Source organism: Caenorhabditis remanei, chromosome X (assembly GCF_010183535.1).
Source record: "Caenorhabditis remanei strain PX506 chromosome X, whole genome shotgun sequence".
NCBI classification, from domain to species: domain Eukaryota; kingdom Metazoa; phylum Nematoda; class Chromadorea; order Rhabditida; family Rhabditidae; genus Caenorhabditis; species Caenorhabditis remanei.
Window position 1 is genome coordinate 6,930,178 of NC_071333.1, and position 24,592 is coordinate 6,954,769.

The following is a 24,592-nucleotide window of genomic DNA, read 5'->3' on the forward strand; positions in this document are numbered from 1 at the left end:
ATGTTATATAGCTTCAATTCTCACTCATCCCATTTCTGGCCACCCACCCAGACAATTGATTCATACTTTGAAGAAGTTAATTATTTCATAGTTAGAAGTTTAGGTTGTATGGAACGTTTATATTAATTTTTCATCGGTCCGTTTAATTTAATTTATTGACTTTAAAAAAAGTTTGGTTTTTGTTCATGTTGAGTGCGGTTATGAATCACATTGAGCTGTTATAGACCGGTTTAGTTTGTCGGTTATTTAATTCACATCGTATATACATTTTGAACTCTGTTGTCACGAACTTGTTCCCTGATAAAATTCCGAACATGTTCATTTTACGAAATGTTTGCGGAAACCATCACTTCCTATTTTTAGAATCTTTCATTTGCCCATTACTGAAAAGATCAACCTCAAATGATGTTTCATATAATTCCCTCTGCAAAATCGGTAAAATTCTTAACCAACTGCCCACACTTTGTAAATATGGCATCATTGACATAAAGTCAACAGATAAGTGCCAGTGAGCAAAAGGAGCAAAAGTTCGCCCACATTTTTTTTTACCTTCCACAGATCAGATCGCATTTCTAAACGTTCCAAGTTATTTATGAACCTCTTTTTTGTAAAGGAGTGGAGTAAGTGAAAAGGCTTGAAGGAAGAGCTATATTTCATGTATATGTCAACTTGGAAATGCATTGGAATTTACATGGAAAATGTGAGAAAAAAAGAAATATCGAGTTTGAAAAGGAGAAAGTTCTGAATGATCAATTGATTTAGGCAGAAAGATTTCATATTTCATGAGTTCATGACATTTTGAAAGATGAGAGATTTCTAATTACTCATATTCTTCTGAAATGAAAGAAGCTTTGTTTTCAGCATCTCTGTTGGGGGCCTCAAATACCATATTCATTTTAATTAAAACCAAAAATGTCACATAATAACAAAACATGACAATATCTCAATATATTTCTCAAAATACTCAGAATATGAAATCAGTATGAAAACCGTCAATAAGGCAGAGGTGGTACTTGCTGATTTCTGTGGAACAATAACAAAAACCAAATTACCTAGAAGAAAATTAATCGAGTCATCCTATTTTTAAAAACAAGTAACATATCAAATGGGCTAGTTGAGTCGAATAAATACTTGTTTTTCTACTACACACTTATTCATTTACACTCCTTCGTTTTTATTAACATTTTAAATGTATTTGCACTTTTTATTCTGAATATTATAATTTCACACTTTTTACCGGAGTTGAAAAAAAAATGAAAAGAGGGAAAGACGCTCAACTTTTTGAATAACGAAATTTGGAAATCTTTTGAAGAGAGATTCTGAGAACTTTCGTGGTAGGAAAGCAATAGAAACTCTGAACGATTCTAGAAATGGCTTATATAATAGAAACCTAAATTATAGTAGTACTGAATAGGAAATTGTATACATTGTCATGTCGTTGGGACGAGGAAATATTGTGGAATGTCTCGATTTTTCAAAATTTTGAACACCAGTTTAAGATTCAGATCTTTGGTCATCTTTTTGAAATTTCTCAATTCATATGATCTAAATCTTCTTTATTCCTTGTTACTTTTGCAGACCCCCCAGTCTTTCGAAAATTCTCTTGTTGATATTCGAGGATCGGAGTAAATTTACAATACAACAGTCAACCGAAATGCAGTTTTCTTCACTTCATGCAAACAGTGTATCCCGTTTGTAAATACAAGAAGCATGAAGACGAGTATAACTTGTTAACTCCAAACAATATCAACTACGTGCTACAAGTTAAGTTAGTTTTTTACTACTTTTTTTCAATTCTTCATGAGGAGCAAAGGGCATGCAACATGAACGCAAATAAGCCCCTCTTCTTTATTTTATCCTCCTACTTCTCATATTCCGATCAAATTGTTTGCGGCGTGAGTCTTAATATAACAGTTTTGTTTGCTCGGTAATTTATTTCTGGATTCAGGCAGTTATCGTTTCATTTTTGCGTTGTTCTATTTTTTATACTTTGCCTTCAATTACTTGTCAACAATTCGGCCCAAAACTATCTACTGACTTTTTGAACTTTACACTCTGGCATTACATATATTTCAAATTTGGATTTTTTTTTTGTATTTACTTATGAAATTGACATTGTATCGTTCAGAAAATTGTAAAATGAAATTGTATTGTTTGGTTTTCCACATTGGCTAAAATATTGGGGAATTCCTGGCAAGGTCAGTCGAAGACCGAAAATTGTGCCATCGAAAGGTTAGACTACTGTTTGGTGGTGGTCGACGAGCAAGCACAAAAAAGTGAAGTGTGTCTTGGTAGCCATTTTCAAAAGGATTACTTTTAGCAAAAGGTCAAGAAAATACCAATGAGCACAATTGAAGATGACAGAGCTCAAAAGTTCATTCCAATGTTATGCCCTTTCTTCAGATTTGAAATAAGATTTCTGAGTAATGAATCAAAAAACATCCAAAAACTAGTTAGCTATGTTGTCATAGATTTTTAAGAAAACACGTAATGTCTGAACTGTAAAAGTGTAACTTCCAAAAGTCAAGAATGTGTTTGTTTGTACAAATGAACTGTGAAATTGGAGTTTTCATTGTGTGTGGTGGCATGGTGCGGCACGTGAATTGAATAAGAAAGATATTCGAAAATATTTGAGAACAGAAGAGAGAAAATAGAAATGATTGGTCTACAACAAAGAGTGAGCAGAGGAACATGTGGTTCTCAAGAAAGTATACAAAACAGAAAGCACCCAAAAAAAAGAACTACTCGATATCTTTGTTCGAATATATTATTCATACCCTCTTTTTGGTCCACCACAATCACCCCCTCAATTTTCGGCAGTCACTAGTAGCAGTAGCAGCGACAAACATATGTTTGTGCTCTGCTCCCTCTCAGAACATCCAGTTTGTTTCGTCTCTAGTGTCAAACAGTTACACTATGTACGATTTGACCCGTAGTGTCAGTACACAAGACAATTAGCTTTTATTTTAACAATACTTCCAGTTCCTCTTGTTCTCCTTTTTCCCTCTCCTCAATAAGTTTCTTTTTTGGAAAGTGAATGTTTCTAGAAAAAAGAGAAGACGTTGTCGAAAATTGGTTGCGGGGGTCAAACACAAAGGAAATTATGCGTTACTACTTTTCTCAGCCTATTGTCAATTGGCCATTGAAACAATTTCAAATGTCTTTTCTCTTTCTGAATGAGAGATGATCCCGGTTGGAGAAACCTTGGCCAAGGTCCGAAGATGATTCTTCAAAAAATGTTATTGTTCCATTCTTATTCAAAAAACAGGTGACTACACAGCAAGGATAGTAACCACAACAATCACGTAGTACTGACAGAAATCCAGTTTTTTATGACGAGAGTATAAGGGGGAGGTTAACGAGAGTTGTTCACCCTACTACCACTTGAAGGCAGTTTATTTGAATTTGAGAAACAGAAATGAAAGCGTGCATAATGAAACAAAAACAACTTAGAGTGGGAATGAAATGACGAATCCGAAAAAAATGAATAGAATTGTTGTTAAGAGAAAATTTCAGAAATTACAAAGATCCGGAGATCTTTTTGGATGAAACGGGTTAAATACTTCATTTTGAGAAAAAAAAGTGCAATCAATCATTTTTTGTTCGAATCAAACAAAATTCGATGAATCAAACTTTGAAAATTGTTCAACTTGACCATCTGGGATTAGAGGAAGAGCAACGACTAAAATGATCCATCTTTTTTAGTGTAATGACTAGACTAGTGGAGGAACAATTGGCAATGTTCCAAGAAACATTTATTTCAGAACAGAGTTTGTGACCGGAGACTGCTGAACCAACACCACATGTTTCATTCACAACCTTTGTTTCAAATTGTCAATGCTATCTAGAAGTTTGATCAGAAAGGAAAAGGGAAAGCGAGAGATTGGTCATCAACACCATTTATCGTTTTGACCGAAGAAGAAACGATAAGTTCTCGCAATTACTATCCATCATTATATTTTCCCGATCAGTTCTCTTCTTCATCGATTCTGGAAATTTGTTGTTTTTTCCGGGTTAATTCTAATGTTGACATTGATTTGAGATGATTATCTTCTTCTAATCCATCTTTCGTAAAAACTTATAAAGCACATGAGTGGAAACTAGTTAGTTACTGGAAACTTCCAATTGTCATTTTCTCGAGAAGTGTATCTATTTCACTAAAATAGATCCCATTGGTTTGCACTATTTTAACAGTAAACAAGCTGAAGGAGCAAACAAAGTTTTTTTAAGAATGGTTTATTTTGAAGTTTTCTCGAAAGTTTTGACAGTTTCTGAAATTTCAAAAGCATTTGGAACCATGATAACAACAACAACACCATCTTCATTTTAATGATTGTGTACTTCTTCAAATATTCCATTTGCAGAAGCTCAAACACAGACAGTAGACATATTTCTCAGATGTTTGTTCAAACAATTTTCCTCTATTCTTCTCAACCCTTCTTACCACGCCCTCCTACTCTACACCTCTGCGGCATGCAAAAACCACAATCTCCCGCCTACTATTTTTCTCTAAACACTCCACTTAATGGATACTGTACAAATGGTATGAAGATGGTATAAAAGTGGAGAGGTGATAGGTAGCAGTCATCAGTCTCGAAGTTTTGGTATCGAGAAAGATAGCGAAAACAATGGCACTTTGGCAGCTCACACTTGCAGCTCTTTTTGCGCTGGCAGCAGCTCAACCAGGTCTGTTTCATTTTCATCTTTTGGTCATTAATTCCTTATATCAACTTTTGAAAACTATTCGTTTTAAGGACCAAAAATGGTTGACGAAACCACCCGTTGGAGCCAATGCCGAGACACAAACCAATCAATTTATGACTTTCAGGTAACACTATTATCTCATATTCTTTTTTATTCCCAGTGTTTGCAGGTAGAAACTCTGCAAGGAGAATACACAGACCTCAGCCAATATCGCGGACAGGTGCTTCTTATGGTCAACGTTGCCACTTTCTGCGGTTAGTTTTCTACAGATAACGATATCCTCTTATCACAGAAAGATTAGAAAAATCTGCTTCCGCTGCAACAGACAACAAGATAAACGTATTGAAAAAACCATATCAATTTTTCATCCAAACTTGGTCATTCAATCCCATTCCAAACGGATAGATAGGAGGGGACACATTATTTTCTGTGAAAGTGAAAGATCTATTTTATTTCATTTTTCTGACGTGTACCGGGTACCGTTATAGAATTCTAATGGAATCTATAGGGCTATTCGACAAAAAACAAAAAAAAAACGGATAGGAATTTTTACCACATGACTGATCGCTTAACTTGGAAGAACACTTCGGCTAACGTTTTTGGCGCCATTCAGACGTCTCTTATCATTCTAAAGCAGATATTGAAGTCATTCTAATCTATTTCAGCCTACACCCAACAATATACTGATTTCAACCCATTAATCGAGAAATATCAATCCCAAGGATTCACCCTCATTGCCTTCCCATGCAACCAATTCTACTTGCAAGAACCAGCTGAAAACCACGAATTGATGAACGGTATTATGTATGTCCGCCCAGGAAATGGATGGAAGCCACATCAAAACTTGCACATCTACGGAAAACTTGAGACCAATGGAGAAAACCACCACCCAATCTATGAATTTGTCAAGGTCAGTTTTACACCGCCAAGGGGGATTACAGCCAAACTGACAAGGGGTCATTTCTTCTCTCGGCCCAAGGTCGACTAACAAAAGAAAAAGAGAGAAGGAAGGGGGAAGAACAAAACTAAATAGAACACAATAAAAGAATGGCATTGTGTTCAGTTCCGAATGGCAATCTTCTTTTATTTCTTCCTTCTTGACGATAACACCATAATTCACATCTTATTTTTGCAGGAGTCTTGCCCACAAACTGTTGACAAAATCGGAAAGACCGACGAATTGATGTACAACCCAATTCGCGCTTCTGACATCACTTGGAACTTCGAGAAGTTCCTCATTGACAGAAATGGACAACCAAGATTCCGTTTCCATCCAACCGCCTGGTCCCACGGAGATGTTGTGACTCCATTCATCGAGCAACTCCTTGCTGAGCAAGCCAATTGATTGAATTAATCTAAATCACAATGTTCTATTCATTCCAATGTGTGTGTATACTTTCGTAGTACCGACCCACATGTCAATCAGGGGTTGACTCATTTCTTGTATAGCGGATTTAATAAGCTATTGTGTTCAAGTTCACGTTTTAATCGCCTCCGGGTTCACAAACAAATTCTCCGTTCCATGTATTTACGATGAATCGAAATAAAGCTAAATTTTAAATTTTATCACTTGTTTCACAAACCAGATAATGGAAGAAGAATAAGTGAAATAACTGAAGAACACAATGTTAACGAGGGAAGGAAAACAAAAAAACTTGGGAAATTGGAATAAGTATTGTGTCTCTAATGAATATTTGAGTGAGAACTGTAAATCGCTTCCCTTCAGAGTATATCATAGTCAATTTATAATTTCCTGAACCAATTTGTCATCACTTAATTTTTCTCCTGATGTGAGAAACAAGTGAAGAAAAGTGGAACACTTATCAAGTTGCGTAGCATATTGGAATATCAAATCTACATTCATTTTGAAATTATCGTAGCTTTTGCAATTTAACCTTTTTACAGTAAAGCTGTAAACACATATTGCCGTAATTCTTGACCAAAAGATTAACTAAAAATGCATTTACAGCCCCATTCTCTCTCAACATGATGTGATTATTTTCTGTGTAAAAATTAAAGTAGATACATTGCATGAAAGAAAAAAGTCATTGTTCCCTGTTGGCTGTAATATGTTAAAAACCAAGTCTTGTCTTGGTTAGCATCTCTTATATGGATCAGGCAACATATTCCTCTGCCTCCTTATAGTTCTGCCTACAGAACGTTTGTTTCAGAACGCTTGAAACAATAAAGTCGTTCTCAGCGCGCTGTTGTTGAAGAGAAAAAAACCTTTTGTATTATATAACCTATGAATATTCAATAATGAGATCCTAGAAGCTAACACTCCTTGTTATGAGAATCCGAAAAAGTTCATAATCTAAACATGTAGAGTACCAAAAAGTATCTTATGTTTGTAACATGAGAAAGATCTTGCAAACAAAACAATGATGTTCAATTGTTTAAAAATTTGAGTGGTTTTTGATTCTCGTATGAACTCTTGTACCAACTTTTGTTCACAAGAAACTATTTCAAAAATCGAATGCCAACACCCGATAGGTACTTGCTCAAACAATGTGATCACATTGACACGCCTACCTCCCACGAGAGTAACTGTATATAAAGAATCGGTTGGCAGGCAAACAAGATACAATACATCTCGACTACTGGCAAACATGATATGCTCTACTGCATCTTCTTTGGCACTTGGCCTTACAGTCTTGTTGGCAACGATTCTGAATGTCTCTTGCAGTGAGTTCACTTTCAGGTGTAAATGAAAATACAATGATCATTGTTGCAGATTCTGAAGTTGACGAGACTACTCGTTGGAGGGAATGTGTCAACAGCAACCAGAGTATTTATGACTTCCAAATTGAAACTCTTCAAGGAGATTACACAGACCTCAGCCAATACAGAGGAAAAGTGATTCTCTTGGTCAATGTTGCTACTTTCTGCGGTACATACCACTTCTGACCACTTTTATCAATTAAACTCATCAATTTCAGCTTACACCCAACAATATACAGACTTCAATCCCATGCTTGAGAAATATCAAGGTCAGGGACTAGTCATTGCTGCATTCCCATGCAATCAATTCTACTTGCAAGAGCCAGCTGAGAATCATGAACTCATGAATGGACTTACCCACGTGAGACCTGGAAACGGATGGGTACCACATCAAGAGCTTCACATTTACGGAAAGATTGATGTGAACGGAGACAACCACCATCCACTTTATGAATTTGTCAAAGTAACTCAAATATTCGAAATGTAATGTTAAACAACAACATATTTCCAGCAATCCTGCCCACAAACTGTTGACAAGATTGGAAAGACTGAAGAATTGATGTACAATCCAGTGCGTCCATCTGACATCACATGGAATTTTGAAAAATTCCTTATTGACAGAAATGGTGAGCCAAGATTCCGTTTCCATCCAACCGCCTGGTCCCACGGAGATGTTGTGACTCCATTCATCGAGCAACTCCTTGCTGAGCGAGCCAACTAATTTATTGATGTCTGTTGAATATTCAATCTGTACCTATGAAAAACTCGGTTGAGTTTTATTCAACCCTTGTAACATATTGAAAGATAAATACTTTGATAACCTCTATTTTTCCTATTATGATAAACAGAAACTTTTTTTTAGTTTCTACTCTTGGAGCAGAATATCTTTCTTCTCGGTTTTGTTCATTTCTGTCCGCTTATTAACACAACATTACACAAGATGCCCTCACTCAAACAATTGTTTTCTCGTATTCACTTCAAGTTAAACAATATGAAATCAACATAATAGTGTATTCCGTCTGAAAAAGAGTGTTGTTGTTGTCAGTTTGACGCTTCTGGCATGCAACCTGCCAACTTTGTGGCCCTATAATTCCGGGTCGCACCGATTTTCCCCACAAAATCCCCCGAAATTATAGTTCCAACTTTTCTTGTCATTTATCTCTCTTCCTATACTTCTTTTCCCCTTTTTGTTCTACTCAAAACGGTCAATTCTACCGAATTCTACTAATTTATTGCCGCGCCCCATTATTTAAACGGCGCGCGCTTTTGTCTACAGTATCCCGTTCGTCGCGGGAGTTAGATGTGCAGGCGGCGCACCGCCTTTTTAGGCCAACGCCCGCTGCACACCGCTCACTCTTCGCCACCGCACTTCTACTACTTTTTACGCCACGTTGCGGTCCGTTGGTGACGGATTTTTCCCCCATTTTTTCCCTTATTTTATCCCCTTTTATCTGTTCTCCTTCCCCTCGTTTTTCCCCTCTAAACCATCTACAAAACCTCTACAAAACCTCTACAAATTTTCTACAAAACTCTACGAAACTCTACGTAACAGGTTTTACCTGACAGGAAGGAGAACCGAAAGGTTTCCTCGCATCCCACCAGGGAGCGGGGTTTTACTCCTACACATTTTGCTCCGCTATTCCTGTCGCTGGATTTTACCCCTTCTCTTGTCCCAAATCTTTATCCTAATAAACGGGTCATTGAGAAATTGTGTACTGTTTTGTCATCTGCATAGCTTATCCGAAGGTTCGCGGAACCGGGTCTCATACGGCGCATACAGGGGGTCTCCCTGGGTTATGACTGTGTCCTGGTCTTCGACTGGATCTACAGGCATTGTCAACAGTTGTTATTATGTGAAAAAATGCAATTTTGAAACTAAATTCGCTGCAGAAAAATAAAAAACATTGAAATCACTCCAGGATTTTGGGGTCCCTACCTATTTTTCTTTTTCTATCCAGATGAAACCAGTACATCACCGAAATAAGCGACACGAGAGAAATCGATGGACCACCTTGTACAACAGTCCACTCTTCTCTCTCCTCCCATCCTTTAACGTGTTGTTGTTGTTCTCCCGCGCATTTCCCCGTGAGACGTCGGCCGCTCGGAGGGCCCCTAGTATATATACCCCCCCGCTAATTAACCAGTTTGGGCCCACCCGGCCGTCTGGGTGGGAACCATTTAGTTGAATAGGAGATCAATAGAATCTTAGGTAGGGACCCCCAAAATCCTGGAGTGATTTCAATGTTTTTTATTTTTCTGCAGCGAATTTAGTTTTTAAGTCCTTCAAATAAATAAATCAATAAAAAAAACCGGAATACACTATTATTTTGATTTCATATTGTTTAACTTGAAGTGAATACGAGAAAACAATTGTTTGAGTGAGGGCATCTTGTGTAATGTTGTGTTAATAAGCGGACAGAAATGAACAAAACCGAGAAGAAAGATTTTCTGCTCCAAGAGTAGAAACTAAAAAAAAGTTTCTGTTTATCATAATAGGAAAAATAGAGGTTATCAAAGTATTTATCTTTCAATATGTTACAAGGGTTGAATAAAACTCAACCGAGTTTTTCATAGGTACAGATTGAATATTCAACAGACATCAATAAATTAGTTGGCTCGCTCAGCAAGGAGTTGCTCGATGAATGGAGTCACAACATCTCCGTGGGACCAGGCGGTTGGATGGAAACGGAATCTTGGCTCACCATTTCTGTCAATAAGGAATTTTTCAAAATTCCATGTGATGTCAGATGGACGCACTGGATTGTACATCAATTCTTCAGTCTTTCCAATCTTGTCAACAGTTTGTGGGCAGGATTGCTGGAAATATGTTGTTGTTTAACATTACATTTCGAATATTTGAGTTACTTTGACAAATTCATAAAGTGGATGGTGGTTGTCTCCGTTCACATCAATCTTTCCGTAAATGTGAAGCTCTTGATGTGGTACCCATCCGTTTCCAGGTCTCACGTGGGTAAGTCCATTCATGAGTTCATGATTCTCAGCTGGCTCTTGCAAGTAGAATTGATTGCATGGGAAAGCGGCAATGACTAGTCCCTGACCTTGATATTTCTCAAGCATGGGATTGAAGTCTGTGTATTGTTGGGTGTAAGCTGAAATTGAGGAGTTTAATTGATAAAAGTGGTCAGAAGTGGTATGTACCGCAGAAAGTAGCAACATTGACCAAGAGAATAACTTTTCCTCTATATTGGCTGAGGTCTGTGTAATCTCCTTGAAGAGTTTCAATTTGGAAGTCATAAATACTCTGGTTGCTGTTGACACATTCCCTCCAACGAGTAGTCTCGTCCACTTCAGAATCTGTAACAATGCTCATTGTATTTTCATTTACACCTGAAAGTGAACTCACTGCAAGAGACATTCAGAATCGTTGCCAACAAGACTGTAAGGCCAAGTGCCAAAGAAGATGCAGTAGAGCATATCATGTTTGCCAGTAGTCGAGATGTATTGTATCTTGTTTGCCTGCCAACCGATTTTTTATATACAGTTACTCTCGTGGGAGGTAGGCGTGTCAATGTGATCACATTGTTTGAGCAAGTACCTATCGGGTGTTGGCATTTGATTTTTGAAATAGTTTCTTGTGAACAAATTTATCTAGAAGGAGATTTGTTATCAGTATATTTCTTTATCGTGATCAAACTGATTCTACATAATGTTCTCTCAATGTTGAACGTGAAAATCTATGGGTTGAATCATTTGCAAACAATCTACTGGAAAGCATGAAACATGTGAAAAAACTATGTTTTTTAAGCTGTGGCAAATCCCATCATTTCTTGTCCAAACATAAAATTTGTGAAAAAAAAACAAAACTGATGACATTAAGGCTGAAATATTTTTTACTTTTTCAAAGGGTTTAAATCTTATGAGACAACTTTATTCTTGTACTTTCCTCATAAAAGAGTGTTTATCATTTTTTATTTTTTATTTTATTTTATTTGAAACGAGGGAACAAGTCACTGACACGTTACATTCAGAAGAGGAGTTAAGTGAGATTTAAATTACTGTAGACATGATCGTAAAAACTAAAGAATTGATGTACAATCCAATGCGTCCATTTGATATCACATGGAATATTGAGAAATTTCGTATCGACAGAAATGGCCAGCCAAGGTTCCGTTTACATCCAACCGCTTGCGCTCGCAGAGGTGTGGGGACTTCATTCATCTAACAACTCCTTGCCGAGTAAGCCAACTAATTTATTAATGTCTGTTGAATATACAATCTGTACCTATGAATTGATAACCTATATTTTTTACGTATTTTTCAGTTTCTACACGTGGAGCAAAAACCTTTTCTTTTTCGTACATTTTTGTCAGCTGATTTACACAAAATATACCTTCACTCAAACTGAAATTGTTTTCTCGTACTCATTTCAAATTAAACAAAACGAAATCAACAAAAGCCTCTTTCGTCTTGAAAAGAGTGTTATTCTAGCATGAAAAATGCAGTTTTTTTATTGATTTATTAATTTGAAGGACTTAAAAACTATATTTGCTGTAGAAAAATGAAAAATATTGAAATCACTCCAGGATTTCGGGGGTCCCTACCTAAGGTTCGATAGATCTCACATTCAACGAAATGGTCCCCACCCAGACGGCCGGGTGGGCCCAAACTGGCTAATTAGCGGGGGTATATATACTAGGGGCCCTCCGAGCGGCCGACGTCTCACGGGGAAATGCGCGGGAGAACAACAACAACACGTTAAAGGATGGGAGGAGAGAGAAGAGTGGACTGTTGTACAAGATGGGCTATCGATTTCTCTCGTGTCGCTTATATTGGAGCTATACTGGTTTCAGCTGGATATAAAAACAAAAATGATAAACACTCTTTTATCAGGAAAGTATAAAAATAAAGTTTTCTTAAAGGAGTTGAACCGTTTTGAAAAGTAAAAAATCTTTGATGTCATCAGCTTTGTTTTTTTTCACAAATGTTATTTTTGGACAAGAAATGATGATTTTTGCCTACATAGCTCGAAAACCAAGTGTTTTTTCCAAATTCTTGTTATCTAATAGACTGTTAGCAAATGATTCAAACCATAGATTTTCACGTTCAACATTGAGAGAACAGTATCTATAACAAGTTTGATCACAATAAAAATATTAGCTGATAACAAATTTTCATACTTGCAAAAAATCGGTTTGGCTCGGCCCATCGGCCCGGCCGGTAGAGAAAGTTGCCGGCCCGGCCCGGCCCCGGTCGGCCCGGAGTCAAAAAATGAGCACAATTTTCTCACAAAATTTTTCGAAGTTTTTTGAAATTTTCATCAAAAATAGTCGAAAATCCTATGTAAACTTGAGTTTTATCGATATGTAAAAACGTAGTCGAAAATTCGACTTTTTTGCGAAAAAATCAAAAAAAATTTCAAAATTTCAAATTTTTGTTCTGTGACCCGGGCCGACCGGGCCGGGCCGGTGAAAATTCTCAAATCGGCCCGGCCCGTTGCAAGTATGCAAATCTTCTTACAGGGTAACAGAAAATTTGAAAAAAACTGAGATTGAGTTTTCGTGTAGAAATTAATTTATGGTTCAGAAAAAAGTCTGAAAGATATATAAGTTTGAGTATTTTTTGATAAAGAAAAACAAAAGGGAAAAGGTATGGAAAGCTTTTACGTTTAAATTTCAGGATACATTCATTATGGATTCAGATCATCATTGTAAGAGGATAACCCTGTCTTGTTATTAGAACTATAACACGGCGTTGAAATTGAAAAGTACGGACAAGCAAAAAAGCAGAAACTGAATGGTGAGCAACCAGAATAATAAAAACAATTAAATTATAAAAAATTGTATTCAACTGAAATTCTAAAGAAGAACATCTGTAAAGCACGTTGTACTACAAAGAACACAACCACCAAGGGTATATTGGTATCCTATTACAAGTCCACTTTCCTCTTCAATTATTCATTAGCAATGGCCCGAAGCTGACCAGTAGTTACCCATTTCTATCTGTCTTTTCATGATTTTTTGTTCGTCTTATTAGTTTTTTCGTTACATTTTCTATTCTTGCAAAATGCCTGACAAGATCACAACAGCTGGATGGAAACATGTAAGTGCATTGGTTTAGAAGATCGACGGATATAGTTATATTTCAGGTTCGAATGTACCTCCCAAAGCCCCAAAAGCAATGTGATTGTCATGTGAACGATCCTCCACCCTGGACGGGAGAAGTTCACGGTCTGAGTCAAGCGTTGATGAGCAAAACTCTGACAATGAGAATATTTTGGTGGATTGTCATTATTATTTGTATTAGTCTTGGCGCATTCACAACACTTCTTATAATCATAGAGTATATTCAAGGACCAACTGCCACTTCAACCACTATTCGTCTGGTTAGACTTTGAGAAAAAGGTTATCCCAATATTTTTTTTTTCCATTTTCAGGTGAACTCATTGGAATTCCCAGCAATAACCATCTGTCCAAAAATTCCTGATTCTTTCAATATATCAGGAATAAGAGGAGATATAAAAGAGAGTATACCAGATATATCTGATAAATCTGCAGATGACTTATTAGAGCAAGTTTTGAAAATGATGGCCCAGCTGAATGACTTATTTTCAGATACTTTGTAGCTGGTAGTGGGCTTGAAAATATGAATGATGTGACTTTCTTCAATCGAACTTATTTGAGTCACTTGAACAACTATTATAAGATTTGGTCTGAAGGATATTCAGTGGACGGGTTTTTTGAAATCATTCAGGTAGCTGTGTACGGAATTCATGTTAAATTTTATCTCATTTCAGCAAAAGTACGGGTACAAATGTGAAGACTTGTTTTACGAATGTCAGTTAGCTGGTAAAATTTTGGATTGTTGTAATGATTTGATGGTCCGAAGAGTTGTGATGCGTCGTGGAATCTGTTATCAAACAAGGAGGGATGTCAATCAGGTTTTTCGCTATTTTTCTTGTCATCCTTTCATCATAGTTTTCAGTCCGAAGCAGACGACATTGGGCGGATAGTGTTTAGTCTGAAAGCACCCTCCAGTTACACAAGTCTTAAAAACAATTACACACAGACCCAATTGATTGTGTACATAACTGATAATCACAATGTTGTGACAGAGTTCCCGAGATTCTACTTGTATCCGAATGAGTGGAATCGGATGAGATTCACAGCAAGGCTAATAGAATTAATTCAGAATAAAGGAGTTTGCACTAATCATGTAAGTTTTTTAGTAAGATTTGGTTTGTTTAACAGCTTTTCATGAAATTTTATTTCATAAAAACAAGACATTGAGGTTAATGAACATTGAAATCCCGTAAAACTTTGTTGAAGTTCTATTAAATCTTTTTTCCGGGCGCGAAGAAGTGTATTGTTTTCAGATATTTGGAAGAGATGCAGAATGCATGGTTCGTAAGTGGTATTTATCAAATATAATCATTCCATTCAATTGCACACTGCCATATCTCAAGAGCATAACAAAACTGCCACCGACAACCGGTGTTTGTAAGCCCAATGTTATTGCCGATAATTATTTGGACAAAATACAATATGTGTGGAACAGCGCAGAAGTCAACGAGGAGGTCTGTTTTCGTTTATGAGTTGTTTTTTTTTTGTTGCTCACAACTCTGTTCTCTTTTCCCATTCCATTTAACAGCATTTTTTTTTGAGTTTTCTCATTTCCATTCATTGGATATAAAGTGGAAAGCCATTAGAATGCTTGAAAGAGATATTATGCTCTCTATATATAATTGATCTGAATTTAATAACTCACTATTATATTGAAGTTTTCTTTATATCCCCTTCTTGTGTTTGGATTCAAAACGGGCGGTCATATGAAATTCAAAATCAGATTGTTTCATTTTTATCTCAATTTCAAAACATTTTGCTTACACGTAGTATACAGAACTCAAATTGCTCCCTTCAATTTCTTCTCCTGGATCTCATAAAAACCTATTCTCTATCTCGTTGCTATTAAAAGTACCAGTAATTCATCTTCTGCCTCCAACATCTAGTTTTTCACCAAAGAAAACAAATTGCCAGGAGATATACTCCTGAAGCATGACCCTTTCACATCATTCATCACCAACCAGCTAAACCTCTTCATATTTTTAGTTCATTCGTGCGCGCGTCTTCTCGAGCTGTCAGTCCTTTTTCTTGTCAAAATTATGAATGACGCTGTCCAACATCCACTACACCGTCACCTCATCATTCTTCTTCTTTTTTCTTTCAGTGCACTCCCGGCTGCAACCGTTGGGATTATCAAACGAGTGTTCAGCAGAGTCAGACACTTTCACCGTTTGAAGACTACACTTTCAATCTTGAAGCTTCCTTCAACGACTTACAGGTGTCACGCTTATTTTATTATAATTGTTTTAATATAATCTTATTTTCAGTACGAGTACGTCAAGGAAGTATATACCACATCGATTCCTGGGTTTATGTCCCAGATTGGAGGCGAGTAAAGATTTCTGACGCTGATAAGTAATAAATGCAATATTTTCAGGACAATTTGGTTTTTTCCTCGGTCTCTCAATCATCACACTTATTCAAATGGTTCTCTACGGATTCCACAGTGCATTTATGTTTGCAAAGAAGCATATTCAGAGGAAATTCCCGTTCTGCAAAATACATCCGTCTGATGATTGTAAGTTGAATTTGATGATGTTGTAGAAAACTAGCATATCTAAGCGGTAGAATAAATAACCAACATTGTTTTGTCACTGTGCGAAACACTATAAAAAATGGAAGGATATTACCTGTTAACTAACGATAAGATTTTTGTCTTTAGCCAAAACAGCTTCTATGAAAAAATGCTCTAATTTATTTCAAAAAAAATTCTCTACAAAATTTTGATTCCAGATCCTCGCTCTACCATGACATTCGACAACACCAACAACATCTACCCACCAGAAAAAACTATTTCCAAAGAACATATTGCTACTCTTAGCCGTCGAGTGATAGCGACCACTCCTCCAAGTCCAGTTTCCACAGTTATTGACTCTGTTGATCTCCCTCCACATTGGGGTCTCCGAAACATTGACCGTTCACGCGAGAACCCTCTTTATCACGAGAACAATAATAATAACAAACAATAATTCAGAAATAACATGTTTTGAAACACTTTGCCATTACCGCGTAGTAGAACCGTTCAGTAATCCGGTGTCTGTGTCAAAATTTTATTACGATAACAAATCTGCTTTTGTTTCATGAAACATATTCCAAGTACTTTCCCCACTGTTTATTAGTATAAACGAGGCCACCATGTGTAATCGTTCCATTTTCTCTCATTTTATGTTTATTCCTGCTTTAACTTCATGCAACTCTCAATAAACTGCTTTTAAATTTCCTTCTCCACTGCACCAAACAATAAACATAATTCCACAAACCGGAAATTGAATATCCACTGAATAAGCTGATGGCCTGTCATGATATGGTCCCACCCACAACCACTCATAACAGATTTTCGTGAATCTTCGCGTGGGTCAACATTCATGTGCTTGTACACGCATTTATCCGTGTCCATATGGTTTCCCCTCAAGGAGACAAGAGACGCCTTTTGACCGTGTGCATTCACTTTATTAGCGCAACCACTCGAACCATACACTAGTTTCTCAAGTAGTTCGTACTTGTTCCGGATTGTGAATATCATTAATTAGTTTCTTCAATTTTAATAGTTTTTCTTCCAAAGAATATCTGATTTCAGATGTTGTGATGTGTAAACTAATCATAGTTGATGAAAGTATGATCATGTTTAAAAAATCTCTATATTGTCTATAAAATCAACAGTAATTTGTTGATCTTTTCGTTTTTGACCGTTTCGAGTACTTTCCTAACTAAACAATTGGGTGCAATGAGTACTCCGTAAAGTTATGTTCTTTGAAAACCTCTGATTTTTTTTCCATTTGATATTTCAATGTGCGAATCTGACTCATCTTAGAACTCTATGAACGCGATATCTTCAAGTGAAGACAAAAACCGAAAACCGCCGGCAATCCAATAAAAAGTGGCTCAAAAATTGCCTAATGTGTTGGCTCTCGAGCAAACAGTTGCTTCCTTCTCTTGTTATATCTCCCCTCATCTCCTTGCGCTTTTCGTTCTTGCCGCCGAAGCGCAAGAGTCCAGAGCCGCTCGTCTTGCTCCCCATCAGCTCCTCCCCGGGAATGGAATCTTCTTTCGATAAATCAAAAACTCAGATAGCTTTGTTGATGCCGGTGGTTCTTTTATTGATGTCCACCTGATATTGTTTTCCAGAGCAATCCAATTGTTGTAACTATACCCATCCAGTAGTGTCAACCAGCTGTAAACAAATGATTTCCTTGAGATTTCCGTAAAGATAAATATCCCCTTGATTTGATAGCGATAGGCCAAATGACGCCAGTTGTGGAGAAGTGATACATTGGCTTGATTAGACGCGCTTTTCCCAACAACATTTGTTTCATTCCATCAATTCATATGTTTTATTTTATTTGATTCAATCAAAAAAATGTGTGTGGTCTGTTTTTTCTCCATGATCAATCGCCCATCCTCTTCCTCCTTCTTTTCAACCACTAAACCTGTCTCCAATAAGCGGGAAAAACAAGTGAAAGAGGTCGCATCTTTTTTCCCGCAAATTTTTTGTTTTTTCTTGTTTACTTTTTGCATGAAGCCTGAATCGTCTGGGTTGGATCAGGAAGCATTTCACATCGTTTTTATTTCTTTGAGTTTCCAAAATTTCTCATGCGGCGGTTGGTCTGTGAAAATAGTTTGTCGGGTTTCTACCAGTTGTTAATCTGTCTTTAGACTAATTGCCCGCAATTGTTTGTTTGTATAGTACTCTAAGTCGGGATCGTATAGAGTTGTCATGTTTAAAATTTTAGAAACTATTTTGCAACGTTCTCTATGTTTAAAGAAACTTTTGTTGTTTTGCATAATGTCTTTTTTTGGAATTCAGTGATGGGAAATAAAACTAATAAATATAAACAACTTTTACTTAAATTTCCGTCAAAAAATAGTTATATTTTGACTGTGTACCACTATTCAATTTTTTATAGCTGGTCAATGTAGAACCAGTTTGACCCTACCTCCCAGTTTATTTTCTCGAAAAGCGACTTTTCCACTTTTTCAACGGTTATCATCTTTATTTTCTTTTTTCCTTCTTTCGTTTCAAGACTTTGCCATACTCTCGTTAAAAAATTTCCCTTTTACTATTATTTTACATTCTCACTCGTTTTCGAAAAAAGATAAAAATGTGAAAGAAGATATCAGTATTGTGAAACCCGAATCTTTGCATTGCAAACGTCTATTAAAAATATATGTGTCTTGCAATAAAAGTAGTGAGAAACATATAACAAAAACTGAAGGTGACGGAAGAAGATGCTGGATCTGGCTTTTTATCATATTTTTATGAAGCTGGTCTCGCTTGTCGGCGTGTTGTCATTTCGAATATCGGCCTCTCCTGAAATCTTAACCGACTGGGAGAAGATAGGGAAAAGGAAAGGCTAACGGAGAATTAGAGCGAGAGAAAACGAAGAAGTTGGAAGACAAATGAGACGACGACAGCCCGAGATACCGTTGTCGTAAAATATAGTCGCCTTGTCAACATTTTACGACATCCAATTGGCGTGCCCAATTTTGGTATTTTATGATTCCGGCACGCACCAAAACTTTTATTTTCCGCCGCCTCCTCGATTCATAGTCCTAGCCTAATTTCCACTCATTCGATTCTCTTTTGTTTCGCTCATTTTGTTGCTTGAATGAGTTTTCTGCAAGTTCCGTTTTGTTTTGCTACTTTGTGCATTCTTCGTCAGACTTAGTTTGGCGGGAAAAGATATTTTTGGACAACTCATGCAAGACATGATATTCACAAGTTCTCAACTTCACGATTTTTTCATTTTTCTTTATTCCGAAAACCCAACTACTCCTGTTCATTAATCACTGTCCTTCCGATGTTTCTCTATTCTTTCTCTCCTCACATTTAGTTCTCATTTTCATGTGCAACAATCAAACATACGAGAGCTCACCACTTTCTCCGCGTTCAGTTGGACATTCCGCGAGAGACCTCACATTACGCAAGCCGTTTGTCATCAACCGCATTACACCGTCTCCCTTATTATTATATGAACACTGAGCCGAAAAGACGCGTTTTCTTTTCTACTGATTTGTATCCTTTTGTCAAATATGTTCCTGATAGGGTCTCAGTTGTATCTGAACAGAGGAAGTGTTCGGAATAATAACATCCCCTTCTTACTACTGATTGTGATATGTTCCTCGTTCTGAAAAATTACCATGTCCTAAGAATCCAGTAGTACGTTGTTTAAACATAAATCACTCTCAACATGTTTCGAAACTTCCACTTTTCTGTGTTCCAAAAATTTCATTCAACTTTTCAAGTAGCACATAGAAAGCCATGATGAAATTTGTTCACCGCTAAACTGAACATAAAAGTTGTATGTATACGGTCATACGACACTTCACTTCTTTTTAGCCTTTCTCATGACTCATCACAACAGTTATTCTGTATATTGACCGCTGTCCCGGTTTTTCATTTTTTTTTTCACTTTCTTAGTCACCATCTCACAAAAAGTTTCGATTTGAGTAGATACCTTTCTATTGAACTTTTTCTATGTACTACATGAACTACTACACTCATGTCGTTTTCTCATATCGCCCGTTTAGCATCATTCCTCCATTTTGTATTCAATCATTCTGTCAGGATTACCGCACATCTTTCTCCTAGTATTCTTCACTTTCTTCTCCTTTTCTCTATCCCCTTTTGGCCCTTTTTCTTAAAAGCCCATTTTTTATGACTTTTCGTTGTCGCAACGTCCCTTTTCCACACATGCCTCATAACAGTCGAGCGTGTCGTGCCCCGTGGGACTTTTTCAGTAAGTTGAGCATCATGCAACACAGAAAACACGAAAAAGTTAGTTATACTAGTCAAAACAACAAATAACTAATACTTTCTACTCACCGCTTTTCACTTTTTTTATTGTTTCTCTTCACCTAAGATTCTCGGATGGAACATTGTTTGGTAATTACGTCCAGCCGTGTCACCTATTCCTTACAACACTTGTCAATTCTCGGCGAATAGTGTGATGAGAAAAACAGCTGTCCTTTTTGCTTTTTCCTCTTCTTTCTTTTCTTCCCCTTTTCTTGATCAGCTCTCTCTTTAAAAATTTATGAAGATGTCTTCTTTTTTGAGTTTGTGCTCTTTTCTTCTGATACATACTTCATTTGACCATTTTCCTTCTTGTTTTTCAGATGTGACATTGGATGGAACTTGAGTTTGAAAAATCCAGGCCGTTGATATCTTGCTTTTGTATTTTTAGTCATAGTTTTAAATATTGTCGAACACGTCTTAAGTTTAGTTTTTTGGTTACTTTCAAAATTTCTAACTTTAGAACACCAAGTTGATATATATATAGTGAGAATGCTTGCCCATTTATCACTTCCCGCATTGCTCCCTGAGCTCCATTTTTTCTTCTTTTTTTTCCCAACTCTCACATTTATATACATATGTTTCTACTTTGAAACTCTTGGCTTCTTCGTGTAGCCTTACTGTCAGATTTCGGTTTATTGTAAGGTGCTTTACTATTGTTCCCACACAAAATAGTTGGCAAAATAGGCGTCAAAAAAGTCTACAAAAAGAGGGAACAAAAGTGAAAAACTGACGAAACGAACAAAACCAATCATTTGACAACTGTTTGTTCAGTTTTAGACTTTTAAAACCTTCTTCCGACTGCTCTAATCTATTATTCTCCTCATTCTGTCTATTTTGCAATTAAACTATGTTTGGCCTACTGACAGGTTTATTACAAAAATCGAGACAGTAAGTTATTGCGTTTCGTCAAGAGCAGATGTTCCCTGTCACCTTGGTAATTCATCATGACCACTGAATATATTGGACGCCTCTTTCCGTTTTCTAATTGCACTTTCCTCACTTTCCCCCTTTCTCAGTCCTTTCATCTTTTTACTCTTTGTTTTATTTTGGGAGGATTTCAAATGTTTTGTTCTATTTTTCGAATATATCACGAATTAAAGTTAGTATATCAAGACGTTAAGTGAGTCGCTGTCAAAGAACGTTAGTTAGTTGCAAAGTCAAAAAACGCACGCCAGTCAGAAAGAAGATATCAAATTTCGAAGCGGTTTTCCAACCAACCCAAAAATGTGTTTCCGTGCCGCCGCCGCGCATCTCAATCGCTTCCATCCTTTGTCGGGAGTGCCGGGGACGGGAAAGAAAGGATGCACAAGTGCGTGTGTTTGTGTATGCACAGGCCTTGGGAATGGTAGAGTTTTGGAATGTCAACATTTGCATGTTTTTCGTGAGTTCCTGACGAATTTTCACATACTCGCTTCAAATCGTTGTCACGCTGAGAATGAATCCATCCGTTCGATTCATCCAGGTGATCAAACTATGGTTTCATATCATCTTATCTTGATGTAAACTCTTGAAGAAATGGTTCAATGCAGAGCAGAAAAATTTAAAACTGTCATTCATAACGAAAATGTATTGTCATTTTGTGGTAATCAGTTCATTCATATTTAGTGGAATGTGGTTTCGACGGATCTATATTTTCTATTACAAAAATATATTCAAAACTTCTCTCCACACCAACACTAAATTGTTAAATGTTTCCGAATCTGCAAATCGTCTAATTATCAAAATTTATCAGTTAAATGATTATTCGTTCTCATAAACTGATTTCAGAGTTCTTCCGCCTTTTGCATATTTTGTCAATCAGGCATCTCATGATTTCAAGTTTTCTCACGAATGAGAAATCCTAGGTAAAAGAGGAACAAGAGAAACACTTTTTATGAAAATGATTTCATTCTGTTTTTCACATTTTCGTATTGTGAGAAACACATTTGTAAACTAGCCCGTTCACTGATTTCCCACCAAACTGTCTACTTGTGACTTTCAGTTATTTATGACTTCCGAGACCTAATGGCGACATGTTCCCAAACACCCGTACATTCTCGCTTTCTTATCAATATACTCTCGAACAAACAGATAGCAACATGTAATTGACAAGTCAAACAGAATAGGATTGCCAGTTGAAACCACGAGTTTCACTTTTCATTTCCTTTTGCTTCTTCTCCTTTTCCTGGCAGTTCCTCTTCTGTTGTCTTTCTTTCTTATTTTCAAATTTGAAATTCAAAACTCGAATTTAGAACAAGAGCGAACAGTAGGAGTTCTTTGAAATAACAATTTTCTTATTTTAAAATTGGCGTTTCTGTCAGGTTTCTTTTATGCGTTTATACCAGTCGTTTCACACTTTAACAGAAATGAATATATGCACACTATAATTTCCAACTATCAGAAAAACCTATGGGGCTCTTTTTTCTTTTTTCTTCTTTTGGTGGAGAAAATGACTACTAATTTTGAAGCGTAAACGAAACCCGTAAAATGTTGTAAGATTAGGTGCATAAATAGCTGTCGTTAATGTTTGAAGTTGTGTTTTTTGGAGTAATACTGTAACAAAGTTCTCATATCGATAAACTATTTGATTTTCCCTATTTACTCTCATAATTTTCGGACCTACACTTAAAACAAATTCAAATTTACATAAATTGAACATACAATGATAACGAGCCACTATCGGCACTTCATCTATGTTGAGAAAGCACTTTGTGAATCATTTCTTTGTACAGTTTTATTACTGTCGGCGTGCGCCTCTTCTTCTTTTAGTACTCACCTACACTAATAGAGTGAAAGATAAAAAGAGCTTTGATATGTCCCGCTAAGTTAGACAGACATTAGTCAGAACAATACTTTTTTCATTCAAAAATTTGAAAAATCAAGAATAAAGCGGAAAATTTAACAAGCCATACATACTTACAACTTTATAAACATGTGACTATAAGATTATCTCTTAGAGTATCAGCCGAGCGGAAAAAAGAGTTTTTTCAAACACTTACACTTGGCCGTCGCGTTCCGATTTTTGGTGGAAAGTTGAGCCTACTCGGCCTCAGAATAAGTTTTGATCGTTCTTAGGCTGGAATATTTTTAAAAGTCAGTTTTGGCTTTGAGATTATTCCCCTTTCGGTCAAAATCGTTTCTCCACTAAAGTTGCCTGGTCATACATAGTATCATATGCGGATTGTGAGCACACGTTTGAATCTGATTTTCCACTGGGAATGGCCATCAGTTGCCCGTATACTGATCTTCTTTAGTAACAATCTTGTCCGTGCACCTTTGTGCTGCCTCCCGTCTCAACAAAAACATGTTCGAATTTGTTTTGTTTCTCTTTATATGGTTTTCGCAGGTTTTCGTGTTTTTCTAGAAACGAAAACATTTCCATCCACGGCTATCTGCCTTCGCTCCAAATCGACATGTGTTGTCTACAAGTGCCTTGCTCTCTTCCAAGTGACGCCATGCCCAATACAGTCTTTCGAATGCCGCCGCGCCCGTCGCCGTCGTCTGCAAGCCACGCCCATTCCTTATACCGCCGAGCTCACTAGTCTCAATCATTCTATCTAAAGAAACCAGTTAGAGGATGTTTCCTGGTTTCCGATTTTTTCCTGCTCCTCTTACCAGTATTCCGGAAGCGGAGGACGAGGAAAGCCCACCAAGCTCCCGTAGTTCAACACCACCATCATCATCGCCGGAACCAGATTATTCTGACAGTGATCAGTCTATTATTTCTGATTCTGACAAAAAGAATGATTCCGGTCATTCTACTCTTCCTACTGATACTGGATGCTCTTCCGAATCTTGCACAGCAGGATCTTCTGATTACAGAGAAGACTCGTTTCTTGATTTGAATCAAACCAAGTCGACTGTTTTCTCATATGGAGATTTATATTCTTCCACTGATGCTAACTTTCTCGACGAAAATGATACTTCAAACAGAAATGAAGTTTGCTCGAACTCTATTCTTTCACCCGTCAGTGTATTCGCTTACAATGGGAAATTGGCTACAATTGAGAAGAATTCTCATCAAAAGTCGACATTCACAGTCGACGCGCCGTCATCTTCTGAGAACTCTCACAGTAGCAGTTCTTCTTTTGGTTACGCAACTATCACGGAGTCTGTTGTGTGGACTGGTAGACCAACGATAGATAATAGAATGGAAGTTATTTCTAATGAAGTTGACCACACTGATCACTCTGATAAGCACATTCAGTCGGTGGATGGGAAAACTGCTGAAGAAAATTTGGATGACGGAGAAGTTTCAGACACAGCAATGAGAAGCAAAAATAAAAAGAAGTCGTGGTGGAAGAGGATTTGGTAA

The 24,592-nt window shown here is 36.9% G+C and overlaps 7 protein-coding genes across 7 annotated transcripts; 6 read left to right on the forward strand and 1 right to left on the reverse strand.

Moving 5' to 3' along the window:
* Nucleotides 1-4,628: 4,628 nt before the first annotated feature.
* GCK72_023325 (uncharacterized protein) lies at nt 4,629-6,049 on the forward strand (the record flags this gene model as incomplete). The annotated part of the gene is made up of 5 exons (XM_003106780.2): nt 4,629-4,686; nt 4,755-4,828; nt 4,874-4,958; nt 5,370-5,614; nt 5,840-6,049. 5 exons carry the CDS (start codon nt 4,629-4,631, stop codon nt 6,047-6,049), a joined length of 672 nt encoding a protein of 223 aa, XP_003106828.1.
* Nucleotides 6,050-7,313: 1,264 nt separating this feature from the next.
* GCK72_023326 (uncharacterized protein) lies at nt 7,314-8,146 on the forward strand (the record flags this gene model as incomplete). Its single annotated transcript, XM_003106618.2, has 4 exons — nt 7,314-7,389; nt 7,439-7,594; nt 7,644-7,888; nt 7,937-8,146. 4 exons carry the CDS (start codon nt 7,314-7,316, stop codon nt 8,144-8,146), a joined length of 687 nt encoding a protein of 228 aa, XP_003106666.2.
* A 1,886-nt stretch (nt 8,147-10,032) lies between these two features.
* On the reverse strand, nt 10,033-10,865 carry GCK72_023327 (uncharacterized protein; the record flags this gene model as incomplete). The annotated part of the gene is made up of 4 exons (XM_003106703.2): nt 10,033-10,242; nt 10,291-10,535; nt 10,585-10,740; nt 10,790-10,865. 4 exons carry the CDS (start codon nt 10,863-10,865, stop codon nt 10,033-10,035), a joined length of 687 nt encoding a protein of 228 aa, XP_003106751.2.
* A 2,584-nt stretch (nt 10,866-13,449) lies between these two features.
* Nucleotides 13,450-14,008, forward strand: GCK72_023328 (uncharacterized protein; the record flags this gene model as incomplete). The annotated part of the gene is made up of 3 exons (XM_053735346.1): nt 13,450-13,485; nt 13,532-13,768; nt 13,820-14,008. 3 exons carry the CDS (start codon nt 13,450-13,452, stop codon nt 14,006-14,008), a joined length of 462 nt encoding a protein of 153 aa, XP_053578912.1.
* Nucleotides 14,009-14,028: 20 nt separating this feature from the next.
* On the forward strand, nt 14,029-15,841 carry GCK72_023329 (uncharacterized protein; the record flags this gene model as incomplete). The annotated part of the gene is made up of 5 exons (XM_053735347.1): nt 14,029-14,136; nt 14,180-14,323; nt 14,368-14,598; nt 15,610-15,723; nt 15,773-15,841. The coding sequence occupies 5 exons, from the start codon at nt 14,029-14,031 to the stop codon at nt 15,839-15,841; spliced, it is 666 nt and encodes a 221-aa protein (XP_053578913.1).
* An 88-nt stretch (nt 15,842-15,929) lies between these two features.
* On the forward strand, nt 15,930-16,474 carry GCK72_023330 (uncharacterized protein; the record flags this gene model as incomplete). The annotated part of the gene is made up of 2 exons (XM_053735348.1): nt 15,930-16,023; nt 16,239-16,474. The coding sequence occupies 2 exons, from the start codon at nt 15,930-15,932 to the stop codon at nt 16,472-16,474; spliced, it is 330 nt and encodes a 109-aa protein (XP_053578914.1).
* A 7,380-nt stretch (nt 16,475-23,854) lies between these two features.
* GCK72_023331 (uncharacterized protein) lies at nt 23,855-24,592 on the forward strand (the record flags this gene model as incomplete). The annotated part of the gene is made up of 1 exon (XM_003106693.2): nt 23,855-24,592. The coding sequence occupies one exon, from the start codon at nt 23,855-23,857 to the stop codon at nt 24,590-24,592; it is 738 nt and encodes a 245-aa protein (XP_003106741.2).